The following is a 15,527-nucleotide window of genomic DNA, read 5'->3' as shown; positions in this document are numbered from 1 at the left end:
ATGATTGCTGCGACAGTAAATCCTTTTATTTGGTTTTGTTTATTAACTGCAATGAGCAGAGCAATGCAATGTGTTTCTCTCAATCCTTTCAATGATGCTGAAATGTTGACAAAAACAGACAGAAGCTCCTTTTGCTCTTCTCTCTCTATCTATGTCTCTATCTGTGTGTCTAAATGCTCTTGCCATGTTGCTGCCTAATTCACTTTTAATTAACAAATCCCAGAAAAGAGTCACTCGTATATTCAATCCAATCCATCGAACCAAACAACTGAGTTCGAATTTGAAACTGCCGACCAGAAACTTTGTTAGCAAATGAAAAGAAATTCAATTAAGCTTATTTGAGCGTTAAAAGCCAATCATGTCATGGGCGACCAAAAGAGCACAATGAGCACAAAAACAAAGACCCATAGTGAGAGATTGGGAAAGGGCATTCAACATGATGATGATGATGATGTTTTTAATCGAGAGTATGAGAGAATGATGCGATTGCATGGAAATGGTAGACGGAAAACGTAAAAGAAGAAGAAGAAATGGCTTGCCACACACACACACACACAAACACACAAAAAGGGTTGCAAAAAGGTGTTGCGGCGTCAACACGTTGTGCCTGGCCGTCCTTATTGCAGTTGTTGCAGTCGAAATTGGTATCAAAGGCAGTTGGAGATGACGTCAAAGTCGGAGATGGGGTATAAAATCCTTGCAATCCGTGACTTGGAACTGTTGTAAGCTGATGGATTTTGGGTTTTCCTGCTTACTGCCTACCACCGCTCCGCCTAAAGGCGTTTAAACTGCCTTTGCCTTTAATTGATGTACAATGCATCTATCCTCCACCAAAATGTTTTATATTGAATTGGTGGTGGACAGACATACATACATACAATATCTGTGACGTTTTTGCAATTTGCATTTCGGTTCAATTTTCTCCAACTAGTCATCTCACACAAAACACTTTGGCGACGATGACGATGAGAATGACGGTGGCGGTGGCTGTGGCTCTGGCGGCGACGACAGCGACGGCTCTTCTCGTTTTTGCATACCAATTAATTAGATGCGAATGCAATTTTAATTACAAATGCATTTGCCAAATTGGAGTTTTGGAATTTATGGCCCGGACACGACGAACAACACGAACAGACTGACTGACTGAGTGACTGACGGAATGGCTAACTTGGCGCTAGGCATTGGCCAACTAAGCTGGCTTAGTTGATTTGGTCAATTCAAAAGTGGATTAGTCAAATGGACAGCATTGAGATGGAGGCAACTGTACTATGAATAGCTTTTTGTTTGACGATTGCAACTTGATTGATCATCATCATCATCATCTTCATCTGAGTTGTTGTTCATCATGGTCATCATCATCGTCATTTACTCATACGTCAGTCAAGTCAGTCGTAAATGTAAGCAAACATGATGGTGGTCACGTGGCAACGTTGTAAGCTCCGAGCAGGACACGTGTTTCATACCGTCGGACAGACCGACATACTTCTACCCGCCCGGCCAGCTCATTTTTGTTGTCTTGAACATTTATGTTTTTTTTTTCTTTTTCCCATTTTTATTTTTTTGTGAAGTGCCTGATAGATGGGGTTGCATATTGAAATTGAGTTTGGGTATGGTGGCTCTCATCCTTCCGTCTCACTCATTTGCCGTATGGAGAGTGTCTTGTGTGACTTCTTTAGTTTGCCTTGCGCGCGGCACGGCACGGCACACCGCGGTACGGCATTAAGCCTAAAAGTATGATTTGATTTTCTTTTCTGTATTTCTTTTTTTACTAAGCACATTAACGCATGTTTTCACCCATCAACGCGTTGGCTAAGTGCCTTCAGAAGAGAGAACGTACGCAAAATATAAATATTTTATATGACAAAAGGGATTGAGTTTGGAGTGTTAATTTAGATGGGTTTTGGTTTTTTTTTTGTTATTCCATATGAACGAAACATATTTTTTTTATCTGTTTTACTTTATTCTTTGGATCTTTTATTTTAACAAAGCCAGTTTTGAATTTGGCGGGAGAATCCCCCCGTAAAAAGTCAAAGCAATTACATATACCAATTAAAATTTGAAGTATTAGATCAATGTAATCTGAAACAAATTACACGATCCATCCTTTCGGGTAAGAGTAAGAATATTGCATTTGGTCATCTCAATATACATAAGTCGCTCCAGATTAGGCTTTTTGCTATTTCCTCTTCCTGGCTTCGTAATGTCAATTTGAATTCCTATTCTAGCAGACTTCATTTGATTAACATTTCTTCTTTAATTAATGATTGGTGTTATTTTTATGCTCAAGCTGTTAAATAACGGAATAGACTCGGGGAAGGACTGAGGAAGTATCTTAGACGGTCAAGATCCCTTTATCCCTTAAAATTCAAGTCAAAGTTCCACTGATAATGCCTTGTTTGCATGAACCGATAAAAATATCGATTCCTTTCCTATTTAGTTTTAAAATAGGCTCAGTCCACTTGAAATTACTGCCCTGCCTATTTTACGTTAACGTCTGCTTAAAGATGGAACAAGATTTATTAGCAAACCGCGTCAATTTAGTTATAGACCCAATAGAATTTCAGAAATTGAGAAATGCTCTGTTATAAGCCACCAAGCGCTTTTCAATGAAAATATTTTCTTAATGTTGGTAAAATTATGATCTTGATTATTAAAAATTATCTAACTATCATTATTATTCTTTGTTCGCAATAATACTCTACCCCACTACTGGCCCTGGGATATCTATTCATTTATTGTACGCTTCAAACACTTTATCAAACCCTTGAAAACAATTTTCAAATGACTTCATTTTCTAATTTCCAATTGAAAAATTGCATAGAATTAAATGCAAAACGTGGCCGAGCAAAACAAAAAAAAAAAAAAACACAAACCTCTTCAAAATGTGCGTAAGTTGGCACACACGCACCGCACCATAAGCCAACAAACAATTGCTGAAACATTTACACGGACACACGCCAAATTGAAAGACATGAGGACAGAAGCAGCAGCAGCACCAAGAACAACAATAATAGATGAGGAGAATTCGTCAAAAATCAAAATCGAATCACATAAAATAACAAAAAACTAGAGTAGAAAAATGACTTTAACACCCTCAGGCGCATTAGCAGGACACGCGTCCCATCCACACACACACACACACAGAAAAAGAAACAGATTCTGACGAGTGGAAACAATCACAGCAAAGCCTTAAAAAATAGTGGCAACAATAACAGAACAAAAAAAACAACAAAACAGCAAACAGTCGACAAATTGCCTGAATCTATACCAAGAAACGTGCCACTGTCCTGATCTAAGTCCTCTGACAGTCAGTCAGTCAGTCCGACAGTCTCCCAGCCTGTCTCTTCGGTCGGTTGGTCGGTCGTCTGTGTTTGCACAAAAGTTTGCTAGAACAATTATTGCATTTGTTTAACTTTGCCCCGAAAAAACCAAGCAGATTGAAAGAGTGAACGGGGGGTGCAGGGCAATTACTTATTATGCTCAGTGTGTGGAAAAAGAGAATGGGAAAGAGGAAAACACGGACGGGAATATCAGACTGGACATTAAATACATGGTTCCTTGGACTATTTGAAATTAAAACTAATGAAGTTAAATCAGGTCTGATTTCTGAGAGTTAAACTTTAGATTGAAATCCTTTATGAAACTTCGAGGGAAAAAAAACCAAATCAAAGTAATTCAGGCACTTCAATAATGGATATTTTTCTAGTCGCATACAAATGAAATGTATTTCTTGAACGTAATTGTAGCAAGATTTACTATTGAGGTACTTTTTTTTTTTTTTTATTTGTTTATTGTTCTTGTCGCGACCACCGCAACCAACGTTCTGGCAATGTAAACGCCGATGTCGACGCCGCCGCCGCCAGCCATCAAGTTAATTTAAGATGAATTCTCTCACACAAAGTCGAGGCAAAACAAAACAATTTTTGTAAAAGGATTTCGGAGCGCCAAATCCTTTGCGTGTGCCGATGCGGCTGAGTTTTGTTTTAATTGCTACGAAAAATTGCTCATACGCTTGATTGCGTCGTGAAGAAGTCTTCGTGTCGCCGCCGCACTCTCTCACTCGCAGGATGTGCGCCCGTTGGCATATTTGTAGGAAGGAAACTTTTCAGCTTTGTTTTTGCTATTGTTGAATTGTGCCGCTGACGCCGCCGCAACGTTGGCGATTGTGTAAACATTTCACTTGCAGGATACTCGGAAACGCGTTGCCTCCCACCCACACCACACCACAAGACATATAAAAAACCTGTGTTGTGTGCTGTGCGAGTGTAAAGTAAAATAAAGCAAAGTTTGTTGAGGTTTTCCTTTGCTATACTCGGAAACGCGAAGAGAGATAGTGTGAAACTCTTCGTCTGGCAATGAAAATCTTTTACGGAAATGGTGATGTTTCTTTTTTTTGTTTTTGTTGTGCCGCATTTTTTTTGACCGACACCAAGGCAATTAAAAGTGAACGTAACAGTGTGTTAATAGTTATGAATAAGATTAGCAGTGGAATAATCACAAATAAAATGCATGAATCACATTTAATTATGATTAAGAGAGTTGGCAAACTGAAACTGTTGATGGGGGGGTTTGGAGGAATAGAAGTGAGGAGGGAGACTCAAAAAAACTCAGGGATTAACCCAGCCAAACTTAAATACATAGTTTGCTGTCTTTCTTAGCTTGTGCTGTCTCAATGGTTACATCAGTCAAACTATGGTTTTCCCTATTGATTGCGGGAGCAACGACTTCTAATTGTCAGAAAGCAGTGAAGATATGTTGGCCTAAAAGTTTAGTGTATGCCTTCAGTCTTTGACAGAATTAGAGCTACTTAATTCATATCTTCAAAAAATATCATAATTGAACTTAACCTCAATATCGTCATGGTATAGCAATGTGAAAATTCATCTTCTTTGAATTACCAAGAGACCTAATCTAAGTTGTCATCCAACGAGCATGCAGACTTTTTACCACTGAACAGGAAATATTTTCAAGAGTCTAATGCTTGATTTGAAATAAAGTAATGGAGATTACTAGCAATTAAAATTAAATAAAGCTCATAAGAAATCTTCTATTCATACATACAAAAATGTACATGTATGTGAAAGTTCTACTGCGTGAGGGGATAAACCATTATTCTAATTGCCTATCAAACTTAGCAACTGGCTTAAAATGTTTAAAGTACTCAATAAATCAGTTTTACATGGGCAATTAATCATAAACGAGAGGGCTTCAGACCTCAAACAGAGAGAGAGAGAGAGAGAGAGAGATACGTAGAAGCATATGGGATCTATGATTTTCTATACATACATATGTGTGTCTATGAAAACACCTGAGCAAATCTGAAGTCAAAACCAAAAAACCCAAATTCTCGACCACAAAATGTCAAAATAAATTTTACCAACCAAAAAAATACAGAAAAAAATAATGGCCAAATGGGGGCATGATGAGGTGAGGATGCTGCGGCGGTGAAATAAGCCGCAAAACCAAAAATTGGCTGCCAAAATCTGGCACATAGTCCTAATTGATTTATGAGGGTTTCCCCATAAGCTCAACCAGCTCTAATTTGTTTTTGCAATTGCACAGGAATGACTCTGTTTCGCTCTCGCTCTCTCTCTGATTTTGGTTCATTTGGTTTGGTTTTTTTGTGTTGCTTTGTTTTTTGCATGAAATTAAGCTGAAAATTACGCAAAATAAATGATTTACGCAAATAAATTGAAATTTATTGAGTCGAAATGTGTGTTTGTTTGTTGCCATATCTTTTTTTCTTTGCAATATACATATATTTGTATATATGTATGTGCACACACATATATGAAGGCATCAGCTTGTGATATGTAAATTTGCTTTTTGTGTTGCATACTTTTTAGCATGCGGTTTGGAGAACATATTGGCCTGCGGATTTTAATTAAGCGCAAAAAGGATAACGAAAAACACAATTTTTACAAGGTGATGCCCATGATGATACCCTTGAAATAAACAAATCTATGTTATTAAATTAAAATTTTTCTGTTCACATTACAACATTTGTGAAATTAGCATATAAATCTGCATTTAAGCCAGTTCGAGGTCAATTTTGAACTTTTTATGCTGCCTTTAAAAAAAATCTTCTTTTGAAAATTGACTGGTCAAATCGGGTTAAACCCAAGATTTGATTGTCTCAAAATGTGTTGTTCTTTGTAGGGGCCTCTTAATTAGTTTGATACTTTAATATTTTCCAATTTTAAAATGGAATACACAAAATATTAATTTAGTTTATTTAAGTAATGATAAATTTCTACCATTTGCAGTAAATAATTTAACTTCTAGAAAGGGAAAACTCTGCGATTTAAGAAGTCTTTTGAATGTTCTCGTTCGTCTTGTATACCCAAAGCATACCCTGGAAAGAGTTAAAAAAAGACTACCACATTGAAATATACATATACGTGTATATATATTCATATATACATATATAGGTATATACATATGTATATGTACAGAAGTGACACGGAACAGGGACATGTAACAGGATTAATGCACTGTCAACCGTACCTCGCAATTGCTCCTTCTCTTCTTCCCCCTGCTCCTCCCTCGCCTTCAAGCCGATTCGAATTCGATCACCCTCTTACCACCCAACCGACAGCCTCCCCTCCGCTGTTGTATAGCCATATGCCACATGGGCTTTACATTTGATTTGCATTGCATTTAATGAAAAATTATTTTCAAATTTGTCTGTTTAATCGTGTGACAATTGGTCAAATGGTCCGATTTTACCCCGCTATGAAAATAAATCAAAAGGAATTCGTACACGTTCATTTTTTTTTTGTTTTGCCCCTTTTTTTGGGTATTCTTTTTTATGTTTTTTGTTATCCCGTTTGTTTGTTGTTTGTTGTTGGTGTGTTTAATGATTGGTAAGCTTTGCAATTAGGAAATTAGTTTGATTTTTAATTAACATGCGGTTTTTGGTTTTCATTGTTATTTCGCCTCTAGGTTTGGTTTCTTTTTTTTTTTCTTCCATTTGGTCAAAATGGCGCAAATCATTTAATGCTTTTTTGCGGTTAGAATTGGTATTTGCATTTTTTTTTTGTTTTGTTGTGATTTGTTTTGCAGCGAGATTGGCATTTAATGAGCTTCTAAGTGGATTTTAATTTAATTAATGCATGAACTTGTTTTTTCTTGTATTTTTTTTGCTAATGGTGGGCCGTGATATAATTAAATTGGCCCATGTTCATTTAAATAGGAAAATTAGTTTAAAATTGTGTTTTTAGGAAAGAATGCAAGCCAACAAAAAATGATTTTTTTGTTTAAAGTTTTTAACATTAAGATATTTTAACTGAAACGTTTTTTTCCAGTAGGAACTTGATTTACAAGATTTATTTTTAGATAACTGTCTAAATTAAAGACTTTAGATCATTTTCTGTATAAATTCAAAGCTTTCTTGTTCCCCAAATGGTATTTCGAATTAAAAATTTGACGAAAATATTATAAATATAGAGGATTATTTAACATATAGACATATTATAATATTTATTAGTTCAGATTATAATTTAGGATAAATAAAGTAAAGTTTTCATAATATAGACATAAATATTTTCTATGAATTTTGACTCTGACTACTTATATGAACAACTAGCTGGCCCGGTAATCGTTGCTCTGCCCCCTTTTTTACTAGCTGGCGAATTAAATGTTTAGTTCATCCATTAAATGTTCGACGTGGCAATTTTCAAGTTTTTTGCTACTTCTAACATTTGTAGCGATTGCACAGCGCTGGTTCAATTCTCTATCAACATCACCAATGAAATATATTTGTAAAAACTGATGGTCAGCATCTGGGAGTGGCAACAGTGACCCAGGTATGGGTATACCCTATGGTATATCTGACCTTGAATCTGGAATTTTTTTTCTCATAAATCAAATTGCATAGTAAGTACTAAGAAGTAATTACCTTAAAGGTCGGCATAAATCCATCTCTTATAATATTTGTAGCCCCAAAAGATGTCATTTGAAAGCACGAATTGTACTTTTGAATATTTTTCAAAAACTCCTTTGACGCTTGTGAATTGCCATACATTAATGAGTGCAAAGGGTCTGGTGGAGGTTCTAATGCAGGCAATTTAACTTTTCAATGCTCTGCAATGCACACATTCTTTATTCATTTGTCCAGTATTGGAATATATGCTATAATTAATTGTGCTATCATAATTATGAGCCGCCAATTCCATGTTGTTGTCAACCGTGTTCGCATTACGTCTACGAAATTCTCTAATAACTGTGGCGTTTCGTGTACGTCTACCAGTATTTGAACGTCTTGGAAGTGGCATTTTGAATGTGGTTTATATAAAATTCACTTAATTTTTTAAATTCTAACCTCACTTTTCTTATTGAACGCAAAAAATTTACATATAACAGTCACGAATGTAATGATCTGGCAACGAATGCCATATAAACAATACATCAGTCATTAAATGTATGGCAGAACCACTGGTAAATTAAAGCTATATGTTATACAACACTATACGTTAGAGGTTTACGTTGTACAACACTGGTTGGTTATTTGAATTCATTTTATTCATTCATTTTAAAACGCCTTTAGTTAATTGGTTAAACTGAAAATTAACTTTCTTTTGGAAAAAAACCCTTCTTTGGGCCCCAACGAACATTTACGAAAAAAAGGGCAAAATTGGTTGATTCCTGAATGATTTATTAAATTACAAAAAAAAAGGGCTTACAATTTTATGTATATAGATTTGTTATGTATAATTGTAAAATTCTAAAATCTAGAAGGCGACAATTGTTTTGAAAAATACTTATTGTAATGAACCATATTTTCGAAAATTGAAAATTGTTTATACTTTATGCTCAGTTGTTAAAGCACTTCTTATCGTATTTTCCCTATTTAAAAGTATTCCGTGATCGTGCAATTAATATGTTAAATGGAAATTCAGCTCAATGTCTAGTGATAGGCGCACAACATTCATTTTCCGTTGACGTGATAGAAAAGTATTCCTTTTGCATGTTTGTGGTTTAATATTCATTACTGGCAAATATGTATAACATTCCATAAATTAACTTTGGGTTTTCCTAAGACAATATATATATATATATATTAAAATGTATCATTGGCTTTTATCAGGCTTCATGTCAATTCATTTCGACCGCGCCAAAGTTTGTATACCCTTGCAAGTTGTTTGTTACTCTTTTCTTACCATGTACAAGCCTACATGCAAAATTTCAGCTCTGTAGCTTTAACGGTCTAGGAGGAGTTTGCGTTGATCCAGACGGACGGACATGGCTATTTGAACTCGTCTCGTCGTGCTGATCAAGAATATATATACTTTATATGGTCGGAGATGCTTCTTTCTATGCGTTGCAGACTTCTAACCAAAATTAATATACCCTTTTTGCAAGGGTATAACAATTCAAATTTATATTCAATTTACCTTACTTCCTTGATGATACTTTTTAATTTAATTAACAAAAATTGGTATATACTCAGTTTTTAGTTGTGTTTTTATTATGTTTTAGTTATTGCCTTCACAATCAGTGCACAAATTGTAGCGTTTGTGATGATTAGAACAACAAGCCCTCTGGCAAGAACAGCAAAAGTTCCACTACTTATTTCCGTCTGCGTTGTAGGGACATAATTCGTATCAAGCACTTATTTTGGGTTGGTCATAACAGACTCCATTGCTGATCGTTATTGGCTTAATGATGGCAGTTGATTTGGAGTATTCTTGACGAGAGCAATAGCATTTTCTGCGTGAGGCCTCTTTTCTCGTCGAAGAAAAAGCGATTTGACCAACTAATATGCTACGTTTTCCAAATACTCTCGTCCACATATTACTACATAAATGGTAAATGCGCTAATACCGGATATGCCTAGCATACCTATATGAAAATAGGTCGTTCGGCACGTTTGCAGGAGAATACCAATCATTTGGTCACAATTATAATCGGATCACGATTATGATCGGTTTTTTATTATCTTCAAGATTGACGTCCTTCATGTGTTTTTGCAAGCGCAATTCTCCTCTGATGCTCTCAACTTATTTGTGTCTATTTACCTATCGATTTGAATTGATAGATTCCTATAACTCAGTTGCTGGAAGGTCGGTTCTGTATGCTAATAAACTTCCCCCTCTTTGCTCACAAAAAAACGAATTATTTGAAGACATGTTATCATGTTTTGAAACATCAAAGCTTTTTATGTGAACATTTATCATAGGACATGTATCTTTCGTAGCGTATCCGATTGGATTTTTATGTGCGGTCAAATTTGACCCTAACAAGGAACATGTAACTTAATATAATATTTAACCCTTTAATGCTGTTTTCTAAACTATTGGAGGAATATAAGAAGAACAATTTTTTTTTAAGTATATTTGAGATGGGCGTCGGGATCGGGATTTTCAGGAATCCCGCGGGACCCGAAAACTTTATGGGAATTTGGCGGGATGGGAAAGATTTTCAAAAAACCGGGACGGGACGGGATAAGAGGTCGATCCCGAAATTCCCGCAGGTCCCGGAAAAACTATCGGGACCCAAAAACTACTCGGGACCCAAAAATAAAATGATCGATAAAACTTTCAGTATTTATCGATATTACTCACTGACTGCAATTTATTAGTAACACGAAATATTACTCGAGCAATATTTCGTGTTTTCCATGTGAAGATGATATTGACGAAGAAATTAGTAATTATATTAAGAATGTTAAACTTAAGAAAAATGTGGATATATTATATTTTTGGAAGCAGTGCAATGAATTGCCATTATTGCAAATGCTGGCTAGGCAAACTTTAAATGTTCCGACATCCTCTGCAACTAGCGAAAGAGTTTTTTCTACTTCAAGTAGAATTTTGGAAGACAGAAAAACTCGGCTTATTGGAGACAATTTTGAAAAAATATTGTTTTTTAAAAAAATATGGATATATAAAGTAAGAGTTTATTGGAAAAACAAATATATAAATAAAGTAATATGCATATATGAAAAAAAATGTTCGGGAAAATGTCGGGACCCGCGGTCGGGACTGAAAATTTTTCGGGATAACCGGGATGGGAAAAGCAAATTTGATTTCGGGACGGGATGGGACGGTAAGCATTTTCTTTCCCGATCCCATCTCTAAAGTAAATAAAGGTTTCGTTGTTGTTTTTGTATCAAAGTCAAAAACTTTAGAATACTTTACCGTGGAATTTGTTGAACAAAAATGAGCATATATTTAGAAAATAGCGAAGGAAAATTTATCACAGCTACAAAACGTCCGGACGGCACATGGCGGAAGGCACGTCGCGTCAAGGATGGCTATGTACCCCAGGAAGAGGTGCCACTGTACGAGAGTAAAGACAAACAATTTGTGGCCAAGAGGCAGACAGGTGTACCACCGAGAATGTGCCCAATTGTAGCAGCCGAAGCGAAAAAGGAAAAACAGAAAAAGGCCAAAGCCAAAAAGATTGATACAGCGAAGGGAACCAAGACTGTATCCTCAAGTGTTCCACAAGTACAAACCAACACAAGCAGCACCACTAACACCACCACCAGTACTCTTCTGACGGATGCCACTAAACTATTGAAGAAACTTCGTAAGAAAATCCGCTAAATTGAACAAATCGAAAGCCGTATACAGGCAGGAGAACAGAAAAAGTTCTAGCCGAACTTTTCTACCAGAGCACAAGCACAAACGAGAAGCTACGTCAACAGGAAAATAGAAAGAGGGTGATGGATCTCAAATCTCTACCCTACTCAAAAATAAATATTTTGCAATATATCTGCAAGAATATTGTGATTAGTTTGGTCAGGACCAATCCGCATACGTTGTATTAACTCCACATCGGATGAATGAGTAAAAAACTGATTCAAGCTATTAGGAAATGGCAAAAAGCACAAAAGGAAGGAAGAAACTGAATGTGAATTAAAAACGAACTGAATTTTGATTTTAACTACATTCCGTGATGTTATAGAGTAGCAGTTAGCGGAGGTAGGTTTATTACTGAAAAGGTGATATTTAAAAATAAGGAAAATACAGGTAATAATTAAATTAATTTTTTATATAAATTGTAAGAGACTTTTGTAATTAGTTATTACAGTTGAGAACAGTTGCGTGGATCATATAACGATTACGGGTGGATATGAATTATCACTTGACAGTTTTCTAATAAAGAATAAGGAATATACGAATAAGTGGCTATTTACTAATGCTAGTTTTTGACGTTAACAACAGACTAAGTATTGATCTCATTCTATTAAACTGATTTTTCGTCAATTTTTTTCGTTAGTGGGACTGTACCAACGCATTTTTGGTTTTTACGTTTCTACGAAAAGGCAAAAACAAATTAATCACATAAACGTTTTCTAAACGTTTTCCATACCTTTTGAATTAGTTAGGGGATTTGAACTTATGTATTTGAAAAAGGAAAACGGCAGATACAAGGTGGCTGAGTATGCGAAGCTCATTGAACTCGTGATGAAAGTTAGCATTACGAGATGCTTAAATGTGGAAAAAAAAACTTGATTAAAATAAGGAAACCTAATTCAGTTGCTACCCCAGCAGAGGGAAGTTACTGAATGAGAAAATCCATGAGCTCCTCCTATATTTATAGAGTTTTCTAGCAAATTTCACCACGACTACTTGATGAAAATAATTACTTTTTTTATTATGCCACACTGGCATTGTATCGATAGCTATTAAAACACTTTTTTTTTAAGACGTCTAGTGTTAAGCAAAAGACAAAAGTGTTGACAAAAGTGTTGACAAAAGGCAGAGTTTACTTAATCTATTAATAAATAACTATATTTTATTTTTATGAATAAAAATCATGCATATCTAGGCTGACTTTTGTTTGTTGTAATTGTTGTTTTTTTCTTGGTAAATGTTTACTTAAGCTACTCTAGACTTCAGTGTTGAAAAGTGAAAAAATCAGATAAAGGTATATTTTTTATCTGGCGCGTTGTTTGACAGCCAAATGTTTTAATCTAAATTATAAAATTGAGAAATATTCGGCTGCTCTGGCAGCCAAATATTGTATTCTGAAATATATTTGTTCTCTAAAATCAAGAAATAATGTAAACTCAACAATATTTTCGTCAGTAGAGAATAGTGCGAACAAAAGTTTCAAAAAGCCCGCGTATTCGAGTATCCGAAATTTGACATCTGGCAACTCAAAATTTGACAGCTTCTTTTAGCCGGAAAGAGCTACTTTTAGCTATAGTCCCGATAAAAGCTTAATTTTTCTTTTGTTAATTACAAAAACTACATAATAAATCGCCAAGGCGCACCTGAGGTCGTGCTCGTGGAATTTTTCTCTTTCGTTTGATACCAAACTTATGTAGTTTAAGCGCGTTTTGGGCCCAAGTAGCTTAAGTAAATATTTACCTTTTACATATCGATAGCAATTTTAGTGTTGCATAATACTTAAAGAGTTTTGTTTTATCAAGTAGCCATGGCCTGATATTGCTTGTTTGATCCATTTCTTAATAAAATAAAATAAAATAATTTTTTTTTTGTTGCGGCCTTTGGATTATACTCCTACATACGACTTTTTATATTCATTTTTATTCTTTACTCTTTTTTAACACTGAACGTGTTGAACAGTAAGTTTTACTTATCGATAGCATTGTCAGTGTTGCATAATGCTTAGAGTTTATATTCATCAAGTCGCCATGGCGAAATCCGCTCAAAAATCCTTTAAATACTGGGACAACTTTTGGGTTTGCTCATTCAATTACTTCCCTCTGTTGGGGTAACAACTGAAGCATTTTGTTTCCTTATTAAAAGCTGATTTCAATTTTTAACTTCAACAAAAGAACTTTTTCCATAAACTTGCTGGCGTTCAAACACTTCTTATCTTATTTTCCTTATTTTAAAAAATTCCGTGATAATATGTTAAGTCGAAATTCAACTCAATAACCAATGACAGGTGAGAAGGAAAAAACAACAAATTTCCTTCTTCTAATTCAAAAAAAATCACTTATTTTATTTTCCAATGTGTTGTGTATAAATGTAAAATTCTAAAATCTAGAATGCGACAATTGTTATCTTATTTTCCTAATTTTAAAAAATTTCGTGATAATATGTTAATTCGAAATTCAACTCAATGACCAATGACAGGCGAGAAGGAAAACACAACAAATTTCCTTCTTCAAATTCAAAATAATCACTTATTTTATATTCCAATTAGCTGGCCCGGCAAGCGTTGCTCTGCCCCCTTTTTTACTTGCTGGCGAATTAAATGTTTAGTTCATCCATTAAATGTTCAACGTGGCAATTTTCAAGTTTTTTGCTACTTCTAACATTTGTAGCGATTGCACAGCGCTGGTTCAATTCTCTATCAACATCACCAATGTAATATATTTGTAAAAACTGATGGTCAGCATCTGGGAGTGGCAACAGTGACCCAGGTATGGGTATACCCTATGGTATATCTGACCTTGAATCTGGAATTTTTTTTCTCATAAATCAAATTGCATAGTAAGTACTAAGAAGTAATTACCTTAAAGGTCGGCATAAATCCATCTCTTATAATATTTGTAGCCCCAAAAGATGTCATTTGAAAGCACGAATTGTACTTTTGAATATTTTTCAAAAACTCCTTTGACGCTTGTGAATTGCCATACATTAATGAGTGCAAAGGGTCTGGTGGAGGTTCTAATGCAGGCAATTTAACTTTTCAATGCTCTGCAATGCACACATTCTTTATTCATTTGTCCAATATTGGAATATATGCTATAATTAATTGTGCTATCATAATTATGAGCAACCAATTCCATGTTGTTGTCAACCGTGTTCGCATTACGTCTACGAAATTCTCTAATAACTGTGGCGTTTCGTGTTCGTCTACCAGTATTTGAACGTCTTGGAAGTGGCATTTTGAATGTGGTTTATATAAAATTCACTTAATTTTTTTAATTCTAACCTCACTTTTCTTATTGAACGCAAAAAATTTACATATAACAGTCACGAATGTAATGATCTGGCAACGAATGCCATATAAACAATACATCAGTCATTAAATGTATGGCAGAACCACTGGTAAATTAAAGCTATATGTTATACAACACTATACGTTAGAGGTTTACGTTGTACAACACTGGTTGGTTATTTGAATTCATTTTATTCATTCATTTTAAAACGCCTTTAGTTAATTGGTTAAACTGAAAATTAACTTTCTTTTGGAAAAAAAACCCTTCTTTGGGCCACAACGAACATTTACAAAAAAAAAATGGGCAAAATTGGTTGATTCCTGAATGACTTATTAAATTACAAATAAACGGCTTACAATTTTATATATATAGTTTAGAATTTGGAACTTTTTATAAGTATTTTATCATATTGACCCCTGCTATCAAGTTTACTGTTATTTGTTGGCTTTATTTCTATTCAATGCGCTAAAAATTAAATTAAATTTTTCCATAGTACAATATGTTTACATACGTTTGCAGTAAATGAATTTCCTACAGATGCGCAAATTTTAGTTAGTAACAATTCTAGTCCATGGTTTTATAAATTTGCATTAATTTATGCAGCTCTCATCCTTCTCTTGCTTTGGTAGTTAATCAAATTTGAGACTGCATCACA

General features: G+C 34.9%; 1 protein-coding gene across 1 annotated transcript; it reads left to right on the top strand.

The window, feature by feature from the left end:
- Window positions 1–11,149: 11,149 nt before the first annotated feature.
- LOC6645573 (partner of Y14 and mago) lies at window positions 11,150–11,552 on the top strand. The gene has a single exon (XM_002067905.2). The coding sequence runs from the start codon at window positions 11,163–11,165 to the stop codon at window positions 11,550–11,552; it is 390 nt and encodes a 129-aa protein (XP_002067941.1). The 5' UTR covers window positions 11,150–11,162.
- The last annotated feature ends 3,975 nt before the right edge of the window (window positions 11,553–15,527 follow it).

The sequence above is a fragment of the Drosophila willistoni genome (assembly GCF_018902025.1).
Source record: "Drosophila willistoni isolate 14030-0811.24 chromosome XR unlocalized genomic scaffold, UCI_dwil_1.1 Seg143, whole genome shotgun sequence".
Classification (NCBI taxonomy): domain Eukaryota; kingdom Metazoa; phylum Arthropoda; class Insecta; order Diptera; family Drosophilidae; genus Drosophila; species Drosophila willistoni.
Note: the sequence above shows the minus strand (reverse complement) of the source record. Positions and strands in the feature narration are given on the sequence as shown.